The 21,384-nt window shown below is 39.9% G+C and overlaps 1 protein-coding gene across 4 annotated transcripts in view; it reads left to right on the top strand.

Moving 5' to 3' along the window:
• The window catches only part of SMARCA2 (SWI/SNF related, matrix associated, actin dependent regulator of chromatin, subfamily a, member 2), a 181,967-nt gene that overhangs the window by 65,905 nt on the left and 94,678 nt on the right, over window positions 1-21,384 (top strand). For all 4 annotated transcript variants that reach the window (XM_057724018.1, XM_057724017.1, XM_057724016.1 and 1 more), the window contains exons 18-19: window positions 1,608-1,850; window positions 3,305-3,418. In XM_057724018.1, the coding sequence (XP_057580001.1) occupies window positions 1,608-1,850; window positions 3,305-3,418 (357 nt within the window). The remainder of the gene's footprint in view (window positions 1-1,607; window positions 1,851-3,304; window positions 3,419-21,384) is intronic.

The raw sequence follows: 21,384 nt of genomic DNA, 5'->3' as shown, positions 1-21,384 counted from the left end.
GGAATGTGTTTGTACATTTGAGATCCTTTTAAGAAAATTCATATCGTGTCTTCTGCATATGTATTTCAAAATTCATCAGAGACGCCTGGTAACGAGATGTAATGCTTTTATTTGTTACTGGAGAAATGAAGATGTAGAAAGGGGTAGTCATTTTTTTCCAAGTGGAGAACCTAATTAGAAGTAGACCCAATAGCAAAATCATAGCCCTCTGATTCCTTGTTTATTATTTCATAAGCTAAATCAGGCAGGGAAGTAGATTTAGAGTATTGATTTAAATACGTTTATATCTCATGGCGTCTTTTCACGCCATTGGTAAGTTTGGGACAATTGATCATACAACTTTAATTGTTCTTAAGCAGTTTTCTTAGAGACGGTGAAGGAAGGCAAAACAAAACAAAACAAAACAAAACAAAAACTCTGGCAGTTTCTTGTACCCGAACACCCCAGCCTGACTGATGATTTTGTTCCTTTTCCCGTGACTTTACTGGTGCCTCTAATGAGGAAGGCGAGGACTTTACAGAATGCTTTGCCGTCTCCCTCCTTTCTAAGCGCTTTGCAGCGGGATCCAGGGACATCTGAGCACCAGATGCTTTTCTTGGCCACTGCCCCTGTTTTGTGGAGAATGGATGGGCTTAGTGGGATATCCCGCATTGTTCTCACTTGGAGAAACAATGACCTTGGAGAGGGCTGAAGGGTCAGATGTGAGAGGGGAAGGGGACGGTGTGTCGACTTAGGAAGGAAGATTGTGTCATATGGTCCCATTTTTTATTTTTGAAGTGGTAGTCATGCTGGAGGGAATATATTGTGTTGCATTCTGAAGTTTTGGCATAAACAGAGGAATGCTATTTTAGCACTGCCCTCTCTGCCAGTAAGCCAGTCTTTTCATTTCAGACATCTTGAATTCGGGGTCCTAGCCCTGGCAGGTACGGACCTGGCAGGTAAGGAATATGTATGAACTGAGTCCAGGTTGCCAGGTTTTCTAATGTTTTAAAAGAAGTTGAATGTTTAGATTTTTATGTGAGATATTTCAACTTCTAAATGTTAGCAACTAAGTTCAAATTAAAACAAACAAACAAAAAAAAAACCACAAGCCAAGCCTTGAAGGTAGCAGTCAGCCAAGGTAGTAGAAGAAAGGGCATGAACCCAGGATACTTCAGCTATAGGGACCTACTGATGCCGTCTTAGAGAAATCAGTCATGAACCTCTGCTTCAAGTGAGGAGCTATATTCTGTACTTACTCTGAGCAGAGGTAACATAGCCATTAAATCTGGCACAGCTGTCATGACGTAGCATTAACAGAAGGAGTATTGGATGAGGAGACACAGGAGCCAGTCCCGGCCCAACCATTCTATTCTGGGCCCAAGTTTCCCTCTTTGTGGAAGGGTAATTTGGAATCACGTTCTGTTATTCCATTCCATTATCACGTGGTGCATGATCAGCTCTCAGGTATGGGAAACAGACTGTTAAGACTCTTTTACGCTAAGTAGTATCGTGCCGTAGCGTAGCGCAAGCACGGTTCTTTGGTTTTCCACATCCCCACGTGCCTCTCGGGAGGAGTTGTGTTTTCCCTTGTTCACCACACGTGGATCCCCCCTCTTGTGTTACAGATTCGGTGGAAATACATGATAGTGGACGAAGGCCACCGAATGAAGAACCACCACTGCAAGCTGACTCAGGTCCTGAATACTCACTACGTGGCCCCCAGGAGGATCCTCTTGACCGGGACCCCCCTGCAGAATAAGCTTCCGGAACTCTGGGCCCTCCTCAACTTCCTCCTCCCCACCATTTTTAAGAGCTGCAGCACATTTGAGCAGTGGTTTAATGCTCCATTTGCGATGACTGGAGAGAGGGTACTGGTCTTTTATTTTTTTTTTCCCACTGCATGACAGTGAAATGAAATGAAAGGACCTAAAGCTAAGAACAGTAGAGCCACAGAGAAGCCACAGGGTGGTTTACAGTGTTGTAAAGTATTAGCAAGCCAGTCCGTGGTTGGAGCACACGTCCTCACTCCAGGGATATGTTTTCATCCTAGGCAAATGGATCTAGAGATGGATGTGTGATTCTAGGATCTAGGATCTAGGCTGTCCTAATCCCGTTGCCTTTTTGCCAGTGTGTTAACCGGGCTGACGGAGGGTATTGCTGGCTGGTGGAATGCTTAACTGCTGTGGGCCACAGGGAGGATAAATGCAGAGATGTGTGTTCAGTCTGTTTAACCACACCTCAACCAACTGAACACAAACCTTGAAAAAAAAAATTTCCATATTATACACTTGGCCTTCCCTTTAAACCATTTCCACATCAAGAGTTTGTACGTAAAACCAAACTAGTTTACACTCATTTTCTTTATACATTGTTTTCGGATTTTAGTGTGAGCCTCAGTTTTGTGTGGATATAAATACTCCTCGACCCTGGAGGAGCCATTTTCAAATTTCTTCTTACTCCTTCCACTCTCTTCTCTTAAAGCTCATTTATGAAAGGCAACATGGATCATTTTCAAGAAAAGAAATAGGTACCTGTCCTTTTGATCAGTGATTTCTTAAAGTATAGGAATGAAAAACCACTTAGAATGCTTTAGGGAAGTTTACGTGGGAACTCTTTGGCCCTTTAATTTTGAGATGTGTTACAGGTGCATTTGCCTTTGGTCAGGAATTCAGTGGCTTGCCCATTGCTAGAAGATAATGTCAATCGGCTCTGCCCCCTAGAGGTGAATAGAGGAAGGTGAAAGAGAAAGCAGAGGATTTATATCAATAACTAGGACAGGATTTGAACAAGAGCAGAGCAGAGCAAAGGAGTCAGGTAGAGGGGCTTAGAAACCCACCAGCATAATCTGGATCCACTCTTGTTCTTCTTTTCATGTTCCAGCCCTGTTCCCTTGGTATGTTTCTGCATTTGAGACACTCAAAGCTAAGAGCCTATCTTAATGCTTCCGTTTTAAGGAAGAACACATTAACTATTGCCCTTTCACTCATGTTCCGCCTCAGTCTTTAGTCAGCCCTTATTGCAATCATATCCCATAAAATTCTGAGCTGTTAACACTCCTGATCTAAAACTGGCGGCTCTGGGCCATTTCCCACAGAACTCAGCAATCAGACAAAGACACATTTAGAGGCTGTTCTGTTACCACCTGGTAGGCAGGTGGGAACAGTATTCTAAGGTGTACCTGATGGGTAGAAACCTGGCCTTAATGCACAGAAAATTTCAATCATATATTGAAACCAAGAATAAATGTAACATAAAGAGTCACTGTGTGAAAGATCTTTTTTTTTTTTTTTTAAGATCAAATTCATCTAAGGTTCTCTTGTAGGTGGACTTAAATGAAGAAGAAACTATACTGATCATCAGACGTCTGCATAAGGTGTTGAGACCATTTTTACTGAGGAGACTGAAGAAAGAAGTGGAATCCCAGCTTCCAGAAAAAGTATGTTGCATATTCAAAAGCTGTGGTTTCTTCCCCGCCGATATATTTGGAATATCTGCCCCTGAAATTGTGTTTCTGAAACAGCAGGCTTGTATTTTAGTTCCAGGTAACCAGGGAATATCTTAAAGGACTTGCTGTTGTTGTTGTTGTTGTTGTTGTTGTTAGATGGAAGCTAGGGGATTTAGTGTAGAGAGAGAAGGGAAATATTAGCATTTCATCTTGGTTACCAGAAGATTGGGGGCAGATTTTTAAAATAACCAAATTCATTGTCTCATTACATTTTAGCTTTCGCTTACATTCACATGATACTACATGAATTTACGGTCTATTTTAAGTTTAGAATTTTGTTTTTACTAACCTTGTTGAGTTCACTCTCGCAGGCGCTATAGAAGCATTCTGCTTAGAGCCAAATAAGGCTTTGCTTTTCGGGCTTGTGTTGTTATCAAGGGGCCTGGTAAACATTTGTCAGGTTTCCCGGAATTGTGTTTAATATTAGATGCTGGGGATGTCACAGTTCTGATAGTAAGTGAAAAATAGGGTCCCCGCAAATTACAGACACATCATCTTAGTTCCTGTGAACATTTTAAGCAAATATTTTTCAGATTAGTTTTTGACACTGATTTTTCAGTGCTTTAGAATGTCTTTTAAGCCCTTAGCGCCACTTTTTGGGGTTGGATTCGGGTATGAGTTTAATATGCTTCTGATCATATTTTGGAACCACACACACTGGAGTTCTGCATGTCATTCTCTTGCAGATAGATAGTCTGGCATTGTGTGCTGTTTGTTGCATGAGATAGTTTGATGTGAGTTTTCTCTTTAGAGGAGCCAATCCTGAAATGTGTGTTTTGCGTCGTGTCTTTCTGTGTAATGACTCTATTTTTTGGACCAATTGGTTCATCCTGCTCATTTTTAAGTGGGAGTTAGCAAGATGGTATACAAAATCAATCCCTTGGCTAAGAGAGAATTTCGATCCCTAATCCCCTACTCATGAGCAGTCGGAAAAAATTAAGTATTAACACAGTCTTATACCGTGTTTATCCCAACAAAAACCTAAATAGCTCAGTATTTTATTTTGCTAATGAATGCATCTTGGGGATTGAATGCTGTTGATATTTCTTTGACTTCGTGTGGTCTTGGCCTCTTTGGGTAACCCCCTTTCTATTCAGTATGGACCTTAGTTACTGCATAAGCTGGGGAATGGGTACAGCGGTCATGTGGCTGCCTTGAATGTTACTGAGATCCTGCAAGTTACAGAGATGGAATGTTTTAAAGATTTTAATTTGTCCCATACGTCCTTTTGTTTCTTTATTTTTTTCTTTCATTTTTTTAACCATTCTCTTCCATTTGAATTTTTTTTAGTTTTATTTTATTTATTTATTTTTATTTTGGCTGCATTGGGTCTTCCTTGCTGCGTGCAGGCTTTCTCTAGTTGTGGTGAGTGGGGGCTGCTCTTCATTGTGGTGCGTGGGCTTCTCATTGTGGTGGCTTCTCTTGTTGTAGAGCATGGGCTCTAGGCATGCAGGCTTCAGTAGTTATGGCATGCAGGCTCAGTAATTGTTGCTCGCGGACTCTAGAGCACAGGCTCAGTAATTGTGGCACACAGGGTTAGTTGCTCCACGGCATGTGGCATTTTCCCAGACCAGGGATCGAACCCATGTCCCCTGCATTGGCAGGCAGATTTTTAACCACTGCACCACCAGGGAAGTCCCCCTTTTGTTTCTTTAGAAGAGCTGTAAAAGGCAATTAACTGAAGTTCTTCATTTATTCATATCATAAAACTTCTTAATCTTGTTTACTTATTTCCAGGACTGACTATTATAGGTAGGTTTCTTAGAAACACGTTACGGGTTGAAAGTATGCCCTATTTTAAGGAAATAAAATCCAAACTTTTGCAGCATAAGGATTATGGAGTGATTGGTTATAGCACAAAGGAATTCTTTGCTTTACTAAAATATTTATTTCACGGCTCTTTTCACAAGAAAATTTCCTGAGTATTGATAAATTAAAAAAAAAATAGCAGAGTTTCAAGAGCATATTTCCTACATAAAGTACACTTGTACTCTTTAATATCCAGATTTTTATATTTGAGGCATGTTAAATACCCTGTGTATGATATACAGGCATACCTTGTTTATTGCACTTTGCTTCATTGCCCTTCATAGATACTGCATTTTTTTACAAATTGAAGGTTTGTGGCAACCGTGCATCGAGCAAGTCTATCAGTGCCATTTTTCCAGCAGCATTTGCTCACTTCATGTCAGTGTGTCACATTTTGGTAATTATCGCAATATTTCAAGCTTTTTCATTATTATTGTATTTGTTATGGTGATCTATGGTCAGTGATCTTTGATGTACTGTTGCAAAAAGGTTATGATTCACTGAAGTCTCAGATGATAGCATTTTTTGGCAATGAAGTATTTTCTGATTAAGGTATGTACAATGTATTTTTAGGCAGTGCTATTGCACACTTCATTGAATACAGTGTGGTGTAAATGTAACTTATATGCACAAGGAAACCAAAAAATTCGTGTGACTTGCTTTATTATAATATTCCCTTTCTTCTGTTGGTCTGGAACTGAACCCGTGCTATCTCCGAGGTATGACTATTATCTATGGATAAGCTACCTTTTCCTGGAGGCAACTTGGTGGAGTGGAAATCATGAACTCTGCCCGTCAGAGTGGACCTGGGTCCCCACTGCATTCTCTGTCTCTTCCTAATTGTGTGAACTTGGGCAAGTCACTTAACCCAGTGGGTGTCAATGTTCTCATCAGTGAACTGGAAAATAGATAATACCTGCTTCCTAGAAGAGGACTGAGTGGATGCAGTACTCATAGCACTGTGCCTGGCAGTTGGTAAGGGCTCAACTGGCAACAACTGCTACCACCAGAGTCCTTACTTTCTACCTGCGCTACTGTATCTATTATTGATTTCTAGTTCTGCTTTCCTGTTCAAGTTCTTTCTCACTGTTCTCTGGTCCTGGCACTTTCTGTGTTCTTGCTCCATCTCTGTCCCCATAACCCTTTCGTGGTGAGTAGAGGAAATGATCACTTGGCATGTATGTGTAGCTGTTGTTGATGTGGTTTGGCCAGTGTTCACTCTTTGCTCTTTCTACCTTGTTCGGATTTATTATCTTAGGAAAATTGGTCAGTTAAGTGTCATCCTTGGCAGTAAGGAGCTTTCTTCTGCCAGCGTCTGCTTGTAGCCACAAACAACATATGTCTTTCTCAAGCTGTATAGAGAATCTAGAAGGGAATTGTGGCTGATGGCATGACAAGGCTAAATATTATATAGAAGTGATGCTCAAATGTTTTCTTGAAAAATAATCAGGGAAGTGGATTTCCATTAATTTACATATAATAAAAGTTACATATAATTTTTTAAAATTTACATATAATAAAATTCACTCTTTTTGGTGTGCAGTTCTAAATTTTGACAAATGCGTAGCTACCTTAACTGTACCCACAATCAAAATACAGAACAATTCTGTCTCCCAGTCCCCCCCAAAATTTTCTGGTGGTCTCACTTTTTAGTCAGATTCTCCCTCTACCCTTAACCTCATGCAACCACTAATTCAGTCTCCATCCCTGTAGCTTTGCCTTTTCCAGGATGCTGCGTGAATGGAATCAGACAGTGTCTCATCAGACCTCTTGCATCTGGTTTTCCATTTAGCATAATGAATTTGCGATACATCCAAGGTGTTGGACACGTCATGAGTTGGTTCATTTTCATTGTTGGATAGTATTCTACTAGGTGGATGCACCAGAGTGTGTTTATCTGTTTAATTGAAAGACATTTGGGTTGTTTCTAGGTGTTTCTAGTTTTGGACTGTTATGCATAAGTCTGCTGTGAACATTTGTGTACAGGTTTTTGTGTGAACATAGGCTTTCTTTTCATTTTAGTAAATATCTTGGAGTCAGATTGCTTGGTCATATGGTAAATGTACACATGACTTTATAAGAAACTTCCGAATGGTTTTCTAAGGAGTCTGAACCATTTTGCAGTCTCAGCAGCAATGTATGAGCATTCCAGTTCCTCCACGTTCTCATCAATACTTGATATTGTCAGTTTTTAACGTTGTTGGCCATTTCAATAATTGTGCGCTGGTATCTCATCACTCATCTTCATGTGCTTATCTGGCATGCATATGTCTTTTTTGATGAAGTGGTGCTTAAATCTTTTGCCTAATTTTTTTCCCTAGTATTTCTTTCTTACTGTTGAGTTTTAAGATAGAAAAACTCCTTGCCAGTCCTAGCCCCAGTAATTTTGTTTAGTATAGCGGGAGTGACCTCAGGAATCATAATTCCTCAGGTGAAACGAAAGCAGGCATATAAGGGCCACGATTTGATAAATGCAGTTCTACTTCATAGAAAATTAGTTTTAATGAATGGGTATTTAATAAAAATTAGTTTTAATGAATGAATATCTAATAACTCAGTGCGTCTAATGAAACTCCTAATGAGCAAGGGAACATACTGTCCCAGGCACCTCCCAGCACCACCACCAAGCTGCTGGCATAAAATCCATTCCTTATACTCAAGGAAGAAAGGCAAGTCATGGGAAAGGAATTACATAAAATCTAACTTAAGCTAAATAAAAACTGATTTTTCGATTTAGCTCCCATTTGAGGTTGTGTGTGCTGACTCTCCTCTTCATATAATCAGGAACCAGCTGTACTTGCAATTGGCTGTGTGTGTGTGTGTGTGTGTGTGTGTGTGTGTGTGTGTGTAAATAAGCTAAAATATGTATACAGTGTCTGAGATTAACTAGAGGTTGACATACCTAAAATCGACCCTAATTTTGATGTAATCTGTATAAAACCACAAAAAAAGCGTTGTGTAAACAGGCAGCTTTTATATTCATTATATAAAAATTTGGAATGCTTGATGTAATTAATTATCACTTTGTTCTTTTCTTATGCCATAGATGCTAGAACCTGGGACTTTCATAAATTTAATCTTATTGCTTGGAAATCTCAATTCACTAAGTGGTAATATATCATACATAGTAGTCTAGATTTATTGTTCTAATAATACATCCTTTGGAAGGGAAATTATAAGTGAGTAATAGTGTTTAGGAAGAAACTATGAATAAAGGTTGAAAAATTCTACAGGGTTATATGGGGGAAGAGTCTAGGCCAATATAACCACATGGTTTAGCTCCTTGAAGGGACCAGTTTGATCATTTACTAACATAAGGAATCTTAGGAAATAATTGTCATGTCCAGGAGGCTGGCACCCCAATTTTACATGTAATTTGAAAATAATAGTCCCAGTTGCTCTCATAAGTCTAACTTGTTGGGAGAACCATCCCTATTAAAGAGTCATAGATTTTACTTCCTTCAGCACCAGCATATTTTGAGGAACTTTCAAATTCATGCTCTAATTAGGGGCCATCATGTTTTTTGGAGGTGACTCAGACTCAGTAGAGTTTGAGATGGCGTGATTGTTACAGAGACTTCCCTGCCTTGTCACTGTCAGTCTGCACGTCTACCTTAGACTTGTTCAGTCTGCCCTTTTCTCACCGCAGAGCTCTGACAGCTTGCTCTGCACTATACAGTGTTTGGGCGGGGCTGGAAGGTGCAGGACCTATACCAGAAGTTGGAGGCATGGCGTGAGATGTCGCTGAACGATGGCATGACAATGAAAGGCAGCATCATCCACCCCATTGGGATGAGGGATCCAGGCGTTCAAGTGCTCTAGGACAGGGGCCCCCAGAGCGTGCACAGGTGTGTGTGCGCGGGGGATGGGGGGGCTAAGATTTTAGAACTTCCATTCATACTAATTTTTCTCTTAAAAATAAAAAAGTTAAGCTGTATTAATTTAACATACAGATGGACACTGGTACTCATGTGGTACGTCTACACGTCAGAAAGTCAAGATACCTTGCTTAGACTGTATCGGTTATCCTGGCGGGGACGTGTGAGGGGAAGCACTCGCACCTGGGGCATCGGACATCCATTCACCCTCACAGCCTGGTTCCTTCGCTTTCCCCCTATTGTGAGCACTGTGGGTCTCCCCGTATCCAGTTAAGAGGGTTTTAGGGTGATCTCATTTTAACTGAACTAACACCCCGGCCCTCAGAATGAATGAAGGGCTTTAAAAGATTCTGCAAGGGATTGCAGATTGAAAACAAGACGAATAATGTAGGCACAGGTGGACGGTAAGAAAAGGGAAGTCCTGCTACCTCTCCTGTTCCTAGGGTGGGTTTTCACCAGCCCCATTAATAGCCCCCAAAATTAGATGTCATCAAATTGGCCTCTTGAAATGTAGATATAAATCAACTGCCTTTAACATTGACCCATGTCCTAAAACTAACTTGTGTTTTGAGACATTAATATTAGTGCATGATAAAATTCATAGTATGTATTGGGAAGAGGTGCTTTAGTGGGTCTTCCTGGTAAGGAATTGCCATCAAAAAAGCATAATGGGCACTTCTTCGCAGGAAACGAAAAGGAAGATTGACTTTGGCTGATAGATATGGTGATTGGGGAAGATCTTACAAAGCCCTCAGGGAGAGTAAGATTTAGAAAGGAGGCCCTAAGACTAAGGACCCTCATCCCAGGCCTGGAGGAAAAGCGCCAAGACAAACAAAATAGCTTGGACTTGTTTGGGAAGTTACAGGGAGCAAACATAGAATACAGTTTGGGAAACTTAGGATGGTGATTTTGATGATGTGTGTCAAACCGGCTTCTGGTATCCCCTAATGGTGCAAGGGAGGAGGGTTGCGAGGGATGTCCCCATCCTGCAGCAGCTGGCAGGTCCTAGGGATGAGCTCGCTGACTTGGCCACTATGGGGCTGTTTGACAACCCTGTCTGTGTGGCATCATCGTGCATGCCTCCTGCTTCCCAAACTCCCTCCCCTCCAGCTCTTAGCCGCTGCTAACTGAGAGGAATGAGACTGAGGGTCCAGTCCCTCATTCTGGACCTGCCATCTCCTAATGCACTTACAAGCAAGCCTCAGCCGTCCTTTCCACAACTCAGGAAGGTGTGCACAAGCTGGCTGGAAGGGAGGCCCAGGTGAAGGTGAACATCAGGGCAGCACTGAGAAGCCTAGAAGTCTCCTTGGTTATCTTTAGCATAGCGCTTAAGAAAGTGGAGTCCGGTTCTATCCTAACTGCACCATTAAATAGCTGCATCATTTCAAGCTAGTCATTTAACCTTTCTCATGCTCAGCTTTCTTATCTATAAAATGTGAGCACCACTAAATGTAACTCTCCTGCAGCTCTTGTGTGGTGAAATGGGAAAAGGCACATAAAGCAGTTTTGAACGGGACCTGGTCCATAGAAAAACTCAAGAATATTAGCTCTCGGTGCCATTTTCATCATTATGCTTGTTAAAGTCTGAAATTGTTTAACATTTTTCTTCACCATGATCAAGTTTCACGGAGAGTTAACAGCTCTTGAAAAAGTCGAAGTACTTTAAAAACATGCCATGATCAAGTCGATAAAACACAGAGTCTGTATTAAGTGCGTCCTTCACTTATTTTTTTTAAGCTCTTTGTTGCAATATAATTGCTTTACACTCTTGTACCAGCTTTTAAAGTACACCAAAGTGAACGAGCTGTATTTATACATATATCCCCATATCCCCTCCGGCCCATGACTCCCCCCACCCTCCCCGTCCCTGCCCTCCAAGGCATCACCCATCATCGAGTTGATCTCCCTTTGTTAAACAGCAACTTCCCACTAGCTATCTGTTTTACAGTTGGTAGTGTAAATATGTCTATGCTACTCTCTCACTTTGTCCCAGCTTCCCCTTTGCCTCCCACCTCCCCAACCCCGTGTCCTCCAGTCCATTCTCTGTATCTGCATCCTTATTCTTGCCCTCTCACTGGGTTCATCAGTACCATTTTTTTAGATTCCGTATATATGAGTTAGCATAGAGTATTTGTTTTTCTCTTTCTGGCTTACTTCACTCTGTATGACAGACTCTAGGTCTATCCACCTCATTACATATAGCTCCATTTCATTCCTTTTTATGGCTGAGTAATATTCCACTGTATATATGTGCCACATCTTCTTTATCCATTCATTTGTTGATGGGCATTTAGGTTGCTTCCGTGTCCTGGCTATTGTAAATAGTGCTGCAGTGAACATTATGGTACATGTTTCTTTTCGGATTATGGTTTTCTCTGGGTATATGCCCAGTAGTGGGATTACTGGATCATATGGTAGTTCTATTTGTAGTTTTTTAAGGAACCTCCAAACTGTTTTCCATAGTGGCTGTACCAACTTACATTCCCACCAACAGTGCAGGAGGGTTCCCTTTTCTCCACACCCTCTCCAACATTTATTGTTTCTAGATTTTTTGATGATGGCTATTCTGACCAGTGTGAGGTGATACCTCATTGTGGCTTTGACTTGCATTTCTCTAATGATGAGTGATGTTGAGCATCTTTTCATGTGTTTGTTGGCCATCTGTATGTCTTCTTTGGAGAAATATCTGTTTAGGTCTTCTGCCCATTTGTGGATTGGGTTGTTTGCTTTTTTGGTATTAAGCTGCATGAGCTGCTTGTATATTTTGGAGATTAATCCTTTGTCTGTTGGTTCATTGGCAACTATTTTCCCCCATTCTGAGGGTTGTCTTCTTGTCTTGTTTATGGTTTCCTTTGCTGTGTAAAAGCTTTTAAGTTTCTTTAGGTCCCATTGTTTATTCTTTTCTTTTTTTAATTTTTTTAAATTTTTTTATTTTTTACAATAAACTGCGTATATTTAGAGTGTACAGTTTGGTATCCCAATCTCCCAGTTCATCCCCCCCCCCCCCAACCATCCCCGCTTTCCCCTCTTGGTGTCCATATGTTTGTTCTCTACATCTGTGTCTATTTCTGCCTTGCAAACCAGTTGATTTGTACTTTTTCTATAGTCCACATATATGTGTTAACATACAATATTTGTTTTTCTCTTTCTGAGTCACTTCACTCTGTATGACAGTCTCTAGGTCCATCCATGTCTCTACAAATGTCCCAGTTTCATTGCTTTTTACAGCTGAGTAATATTCCATTGTATGTACGTACCACATCTTCTTTATCCATTCATCTGTTGATGGACATTTAGGTTGCTTCCATGTCCTGGCTATTGTAGATAGTGCTGCAATGAACATTGGAGTGCATGTGTCTTTTTGAATTATGGTGTTCTCTGGGTATATGCCCAGGAGTGGATTGCTGGGTCATATGGTAGTTCTATTTTTAGTTTTGCAAGGAACCTCCATACTGTTCTCCATAGTGGCTGTATCAATTTACATTCCCACCAGCAGTGCAAGAGCATTCCCTTTTCTCCACACCCTCTCCAGCATTTACTGTTTGTAGATTTTCTGATGATGCCCATTCTAACTGGTGTGAGATGATACCTCATTGTAGTTTTGATTTCCATTTCTCTAATAATTAGTGATGTTGAGCAGCTTTTCATGTGCTTCTTGGCCATCCGTATGTCTTCTTTGGAGAAATGCCTATTTAGGTCTTCTGCCCATTTTTTTATTGCGTTGTTTGTTTTTTTGACATTGAGCTGGATAAACTGTTTATATATTTTGGAGATTAATCCTTTGTCTGTTGATTCATTTGCAAATATTTTCTCCCATTCTGAGGGTTGTCTTTTTGTCTTGCTTATAGTTTCCTTTGCTGTGCAGAAGCTTTGAAGTTTCATTAGGTCCCACTTTTTTTTTGTTTGTTTTTATTTCCATTATTCTAGGGGGTGGATCAAAAAAGATCTTGCTGTTATTTACGTCAGAGTGTTCTTCCTATGTTTTCCTCCAGGAGTTTTATAGTGTCTGGCCTTACATTTAGGTCTTTTATCCATTTTGAGTTTATTTTTGTGTATGGTGTTAGGAAGTGTTCTGATTTCATTCTTATACATGTAGCTGTCCAGTTTTCCCAGCACCACTTCTTGAAGAGGCTGCCTTTTCTCCATTGTATATCCTTGCCTCCTTTGTCATAGATGAGTTGACCATAGTTTATCTCTGGGCTTTCTGTTCTGTTCCATTGATCTATATTTCTGTTTTTGTGCCAGTACCATACTGTCTTGATCACTGTAGCCTTGTAGTATAGCCTGAAGTCAGGAAGCCTGATTCCACCAACTCCGTCTTTCCTTCTCAGGATTGCTTTGGCTATTCGGGGTCTTTTGCATTTCCATACAAATCGTAAAATTTCTTGTTCTAGTTCTGTAAAAAATGCCATTGGTAATTTGATTGGAATTGCGTTGTATCTGTAAATTGCTTCTGGTAATAGAGTCATTTTTAGAATGTTGATTCTTCCAGTCCAAGAACATGGTATGCCCCTCCATCTGTTTGTCTCATCTTTGATTTCTTTCATTAGTGTCTTATAGTTTTCTGAGTACAGGTCTTTTACCTGCTTGGTTAGGTTTATTCCCAGGTATATTATTCTTTTTGTTGCAATGGTGAATGGAATTGTTTCCTTAATTTCTCTTTCTGATCTTTCATTGTTAGTGTATAAATGTGCAAGAGATTTCTGTGTGTTAATTTTGTATCCTGAAACTTTACCAAATTCACTGATGAGCTCAAGTAGTTTTCTGGTGGCAGCTTTAGGATTTTCTATGTATAGTATCATGTCATCTGCAGAGAGTGACAGTTTGACTTCTTTTCCAATTTGGATTCCTTTTATTTCTTTTTCTTCTCTGATTGCTGTGGCAAAGACTTCCAAAACTATGTTGAATAGTAGTGGCAAGAGTGGACATCCTTGTCTTGCTCCTAATCTTAGAGGGAATGCTTCCAGTTTTTCCCCATTGAGAATGATGTTTGCTGTGGGTTTGTTGTATATGGCCTTTATTATGTTGAGGTAGGTTCCCTCTGTGCCCACCTTCTGGAGAGTTTTTATCATAAATGGGTGTTGAATGTTGTCAAAAGCTTTTTTTGCATCTATTGATGATCATGTGGTTTTTATCCTTCAATTTGTTAATATGGTGTATCACATTGATTGATTTGCATATATTGAAGAATCCTTGCATGCCAAAGATAAACCCCAATTGATCATGGTGTATGATCCTTTAAATGTGTTGTTGGATTCTGTTAGCTAGTATTTTGTTGAGGATTTTTGCATCTAAATTCATCAATGATATTGGTCTGTAGTTTTCTTTTTTTGTAGTATCTTTGTCCGGTTTTGGTATTAGGGTGATGGTGGCCTCATAAAATGAGTTTGGGATTGTTCCTTCCTCTGCAATGTTTTAAAAGAGCTTGAGAAGGATGGGTGTTAGCTCTTCTCTAAATGTTTGATAAAATTCACCTGTGAATCCATCTGGTCCTGGGCTTTTGTTTGCTGGGAGATTTTTAATCACAGTTTCCATATCATTACTTGTGATTGGTCTGTTCATATTTTCTTTGTCTTCCTGATTCAGTCTTGGAAGATTATTCCTTTCTAAGAATCTGATCATTTCCTCCAGGTTGTCCATTTTATTGGCATATAGTTGCTTGTAGTAGTCTCTTATGGTGCTTCTTATTTCTGTGGTGTCCGTTGTAACTTCTCCTGTTTCATTTCTAATGTTATTGATTTGAGTCCTCTCCCTCTTTTTCTTGATGAGTCTTGTTAGAGGTTTATCGATTTTGTTTATTTTCTCAAAGAATCAGCTTTTAGTTTTATTGATTTTCGCTATAGGTTTCTTTCTTTCTATTTCATTTATTTCTGCTCTGATCTTTATGATTTCTTTCTGTCTACTAACTTTGGGTTTTGTTTGCTTTTCTTTCTCTAGTTTCTTTAGGTGTAAGGTTAGATTATTTGGGATTTTTCTTGTTTCTTGAGGTAGGATTGTATCACTGTAAACTTTCCTCTTAGAACTAACTTTGTTGCATCCCATAGGTTTTGGATCATTGTGTTTTCATTGTCATCTGTCTCCAGGTACTTTTTGATTTCCTCTTTGATTTCTTCTGTGATCTGTTGGTTATTTAGTAGCATATTGTTTAGTCTCCATGTGTTTGTGTTTTTTACAGTTTTTTTTTCCTGTAATTGATTTCTAATCTCATAGCATTGTGGTCAGAAAAGATGTTTGATATGATTTCAGTTTTCTTGAATTTACTAAGGCTTGATTTATGACCCAAAATGTGATCTATCCTGGAGAATGTTCCATGTGAACTTGAGAAGAATGTGTAATCTGCTGTTTTTGGATGAAATGTCCTATAGATATCTATTCAATCCAGCTGATTTATTGTGTCATTTAAAGCTTGTGTTTCCTTATTAATTTTCTGTGTGGATGATCTGTCCAGTCGTGTAAGTGGGGTGTTAAAGTCCCCCACTATTATTGTGTTACTGTCAATTTCCTCTTTCATAGTTGTTAGCATTTGCCTTATGTATTGAGGTGCTCCTATATTGGGTGCATATATATTTACAATTGTTATCTCTTCTTCTTGGATTGATCCCTCGATCTTTATGTAATGTCCTTACTTGTCTCTTGTAACATTTTTTATTTTAAAGTCTATTTTATCTCATGTGAGTATTGCTACTCCAGCTTTCTTTTGATTTCCATTTGCATGGAATATCTTTTTCCATCCCCTCACTTTCAGTCTGTATGTGTCCCTAGGTCTGAAGTGGGTCTCTTGTAGACAGCATATATATGGGTCATGTTTTTGTATCCATTCAGCCAGTCTGTGTCTTTTGGTTGGTGCATTTAGTCCATTTACATTCAACATAATTATTGACATGTATGTTCCTATTACCATTTTTCTTAATCGTTTTGTTTTTGTTTCTGTAGGTGCTTTTCTTCTCTTATGTTTCCCACTTAGAGAAGTTTCTTTAGCATTTGTTGGAGGGCTGTTTTGGTGGTGCTGAATTCTCTTAGCTGTTGCTTGTCTGTAAAGCTTTTGATTTCTCCGTCAAATCTGAATGAGATCCTCGCTGGGTAGAGTATTCTTGGTTGTAGGTTCTTCCCTGCCATCACTTTAAATATATCATGCCACTCCCTTCTGGCTTGCAGTGTTTCTGCTGAGAAATCAGCTGTTAACCTGATGGGAGTTCCCTTGTATGTTATTTGTCATTTTTCCCTTGTTGCTTTTAATAACTTTCCTCTGTCTTTCATTTTTGTCAATTTGACTACTATATGTCTTGGCATGTTTCTGCTTGGGTTTATGCTGCCTGGGACTCTCTGCACTTCCTGGACTTGGGTAGCTATTTCCTTTCCCATGTTAGGGAAGTTTTCAACTATAATCTCTTCCAGTATTTTCTCAGGTACTTTCTCTCTCTCTTCTCCTTCTGGGGCCCCTATAATGCGAATGTTGGTGAGTTTAACGTTGTCCCAGAGGTCTCTAAGGCTGTCTTCAGTTCTTTTCATTCTTTTTTCTTTATTCTTTTCCACATCAGTGATTATCACCATTGTATCTTCCAGCTCACTTATTCGCCCTTCTGCCTCGGTTAATCTGCTATTGGTTCCTTCTAGTGTATTTTCCATTTCAGTTATTGTGTTGCATATCTCTGTTTGTTTGCTCTTTAATTCTTGTAGGTCATTGGTAAACTTTTCAATCTTTGCATCCAGTCTTTTTCAAAGTCCTGGATCATCTTCACTATCATTATTCTGAATTCTTTTCCTGTAAGGGTGCCTATCTCCTCCTCATTTAGTTGTTTTTCTGGTGTTTTATCTGTCCCTTCATCTGGTAAAAAGTCCTCTGCTTTTTCATTTTCTCTCTCTCTCTGTGGCTGTGGTTTTCAGTTTCACAAGATGAAATACTGCTGATACTGCTTGATTCTGCTGTCTGCCCTCTTGTGGAGGAATCTATCTAGGAGGCTTGCGAGTGCTTCCTGATGGGAAGGACTGATGATGGTGGGTTGGGCTGGGTGGGCTGAGGTCAGTAAAACTTTAATCTGATTTGGTGGGTGGAGCTCAGTAAAACTTTAATCTGCTTGTCTGCCAATGGGTGGGGCTGTGTTCCCACCCTGGTGGTCTTTGGCCTGAGGTGACCCAGCACTGGAGCTTACAGGCTCTTTGGTGGAGCTAATGGTGGACTCTGGGAGGGCTCATGCCAATGAGCACTTCTCAGAACCCCTGCTGCCTGTGCCTCTGTCTCCTCAGTGAGCCACAGCTGCCACCCACCTCTGTAGGCAATCCTCCAACACCAGCAGGTAGGTCTGGTTCAGTCTCCTGTGGGGTCACTGCTCCTTCCCCCTGGGTCCTGGTGAGCACACTTTTTTGTGTGCCCTCCAAGAGTGGAGTCTAATTTTCCCCCAGTCCTGTAGAGGTCCTGCAATCAAATCCCGCTGGCTTTCAAAGTCTGATCCTCTGGGGATTCCTCCTCCCATTGCTGGACCCCCAGGTTAGGAAGCCTGACGTGGGACTCAGAACCCTCAGGACTTCTGCAGTATAACTGTTCTCCAACTTGTGAGTCACCCACCCAGCATTTATGGGATTTGATTTTAATGCGATTGCGCCCCGCCTACTGTCTCATTGTGGCTTCTCCTTTGTCTCTAGACGTGTGATTTTTTTTTTTTTTTTTGGTGAGTTTCAGTGTCTTTCTGTTGATGGTTGTTCAGCAGTTAGTTGTAATTCCGGTGCTCTTGCAAGAGGGAGTGAGCGCACATCCTCCTACTCCACCATCTTGATTCTTCTCCCCCATTTGTTCATTCTTGATTTTATTTCCATTATTCTAGGAGGTGGGTCGAAAAGGATCTTGCTTTGATTGTGTCATCGAGTGTTCTGCCTATGTTTTCCTCTAGGAGTTTTATAGTGTCTGGCCTCACATTTAGGTCTTTAATCCATTTTGCTTTCTCTAATTGTTTTAGGTATAAGATTAGGTTGTTTATTCGATATGTTTCTTGTTTCTTGAGGTAGGACTGTATTGCTCTAAACTTCCCTCTTAGAACTGCTTTTGCTGTGTCCCATAGGTTTTACATTGTTGTGTTTTCATTGTCATTTGTTTCTAGATATTTTTTGATTTCCTCTTTAATTTCTGCAGTGATTTCTTGGTTGTTTAATACCATATTGTTTAACCTCCATGTGTTTGTATTTTTTACAGGTTTTTTCAGGTAATTGATATCTAGTCTCATGGTGTTGTGGTCAGGGAAGATGCTTGATATGATTTCAATTTTCTTGAATTTACCAAACCTTGATTTGTGACCCAATGTGTAATCTTTCCTGGAGAGTGTTCCGTGTGCACTTGAGAAGAAAGTATATTCTGTTGTTTTTGGATGGAATGTCCTGTAAATATCAATTAAGTCGAGATGGTCTAATGTGTCATTTAAAGTTTGAGTTTCCTTATTTATTTTCTGTTTGGATGATCTGTCCATTGATGTAAGTGGGGTGTTCAAGTCTCCTACTATTATTGTGTTACTGTTGATTTCCCTTTTTATGGCTGTTAGCATTTGCCTTATGTATTGAGGTGCTCCTATGTTGGGGGCACAGATATTTACAATTGTTATATCTTCTTGGATTGATCCCTTGATCATTACGTAGTGTCCTTCCTTGTCTCTTGTTAATAGTCTTTACTTTAAAGTCTAATGTGTCTGATATGAGTATTGCTACTCCAGCTGTCTTTTGATTTCCATTTGCATGGAATATCTTTTTCCATCCCTTTACTTTCAGTCTATATGTGTCCCTTGGTCTGAAGTGGGTTTCTTGTAGGCAGCATATGTAAGAGTCTTGTTTTTGTATCCATTCAACCAGTCTGTGTCTTTTGGTTGGAGCATTTAATCCATTTACATTTAAGGTGATTATTGACATGTGTGTTCTGATTATCATTTTCTTAATTGTTTTGGGTTTGTTTTTGTAGGTCTTTTCCTTCTCTTGTGTTTCCTACTTAGAAAAGTTCCTTTAGCACTTGTTGTAAGGCTGTTTTGGTGGTGCTGAAGTCTCTTAACTTTTGCTTGTTTGTAAAGCTTTCGATTTCTCCCTTGAATCTGAATGAGATTCTTGCTGGGTAGAGTATTCTTGGCTGTAGGTTTTTCTCTTTCAGGGCTTTCAGTATATCCTGCCATTCCCTTCTGGCCTGCAGAGTTTCTGTAGAAAGGTCAGCTGTTATCCTTATGGGTTTTCCCTTATATGTTATTTGTTGCTTTTCTCTTGCTGCTTTTAATATTTTTTCTTTGTGTTTAATTTTCATTAGTTTGATTAATATGTGCCTTGGTGTATTTCTCCTTGGGTTTATTCCGTATGGGACTCTCTGCGCTTCTTGGACTCGATGAATTATTTCCTTTCCCATGTTGGGAAAGTTTTCTACTATAAGCTCTTCAAATATTTTCTCAGACTCTTTCTTTTTTTCTTCTTCTTCTGGGATGCCCACGATTCAAATGTTGGTGTGCTTAATGTTGTCCCCAAGGTCTCTGAGACTGTCTTCCATTCTTTTTATTCTTTTTTCTCTTTCCTGCTCTGTGGCAGTTATCTCCCCCATTCTGTCTTCCAACTCACTTATTTGTTCTTCTGCCTCCATTATTTTGCTGTTTATACCATCTAGAGTATTTTTAATTTCAATTATTTCGTTGTCCATTATTGTTTGTTTGCTCTTTAGTTCTTCTGAGTCCTTATTAACTGTTTCTTGTATTTTCTCTATTTTGTTATGGAGATTTTGGATCATCTTTACTATCATTATTCTGAATTCTTTTTCAGGCAATTTTCCTATTTCCTCTTCATTTATTTGGTCTTGTGGGTTTTTTTCCTGCTCCTTTGCCTGCATGGTGTTTCTTTGTTTTCTCATTGTGTCTAATTTATAGGATTTGCTGTCTCCTTTCCCTGTCCTGCCCAGTAGTAATTCCTCTTGTTTCTGCTCTCTGGCCCCTGTGGTGGGGTTTGTCCAGTGTCTTGAGTAGGCTTCCTAGTAGGGGGTGGGTCTGGCATCTACTTTCCCGTGTGTGGCTCTGTGTCTTTTCTCTCTGATGAGCATGGCCATGTCAGGTTGTGTGTTTTATTGTATCTGAGGTTAATATGGCTTTAGGTAGTCTGTGTGCTGATGAGTGGGTTTGTGTTCCTGTCTTGTTTGTAGTTTGTTGTGAGGTGTCCAGCACTGGCAGTTGCAGACAGTCGGACGAAGCCAAGTCTTAGACTCTGATACAGGGCTCTGTGAGAGTTCTCTGAGGACTCCCTAGTAGTCTAGCATCCTGGATTCAGTGTGTCTTCCAGTTATGTCGGGATCTTTGCAGTCCTTTCTGGTATCCAAGGTTGTCTGCTGGTGTTCAGCTGGTTCTCTGTGGGAATTATTGCATCTTTTGATGTATTCCTGAGGCATCTGTGGAGAGGAATGCATTCCATGTCCTTCTACTTCGCTGCCATCTTTCCGCTCAAGTGCATCCTTATTTATTAAACTTTGAGATGTTTTTTCCTTCCTGGCCAAGAAGGTCATTAAAAACTAAAACAAGTTTATGACAGGTCACTTACTTTTCTTAGCTTATCTGCAAAAGAGCCCACCTTTCTGTAACCTGATTTGGTGCATCAAAAGGAGTGGCAAAAGGCTATTAACTGTGGTTCCAGCTGGCCTGACAGGTTCCTTCTAAAGCAACAATTGAATGAATATTCAACTTCTCTTCATCTGTGACCTCCTCGCCCTGGCCCTCAGAGCCGAAAATAACCTGATCATTTTTAATCAGTTCGTTAAACATTAGGCAGCTTACTGATTTACTTTTAATAACATTCTGCAGATTTCTAGGCATTAATCTGATGTTTATTATGAAAATTGCACATTTGTATTCTGGGGATTTTTTTTAATAAAGAAGAACAATAATAGGAAATAAGCAAGGCAGATTGTCTGCATCAAGAGTGTGCAAGAAGTATTGCAGGTGTGAGCAAAACCACCAGCACGTGAATTCCTTTTAACTGTTTAAATTGGATTTTTCTGTTATTTGAAATGGAAGCATGCAAGGCCTTGCCTCTAAAGAAGATGGTCATAAAGTTGTGTCCAACTCTGGACTAATTCCTCTCCTAGGGGTCTTATTAATCTCCTTTTAGGATCAGTATTGGGGGTAGCCACCTAGGACCATTTAAAAGATGTTTTCCAAGAAAATCAGAGGATATTGGTCAGGTACTGTTTTTTCCTAAAACTGTTCTGTTCATATG

The sequence above is a fragment of the Hippopotamus amphibius genome, chromosome 2 (assembly GCF_030028045.1).
Source record: "Hippopotamus amphibius kiboko isolate mHipAmp2 chromosome 2, mHipAmp2.hap2, whole genome shotgun sequence".
Lineage (NCBI taxonomy): Eukaryota > Metazoa > Chordata > Mammalia > Artiodactyla > Hippopotamidae > Hippopotamus > Hippopotamus amphibius.
This window is presented reverse-complemented; position numbering and strand designations above follow the sequence as displayed.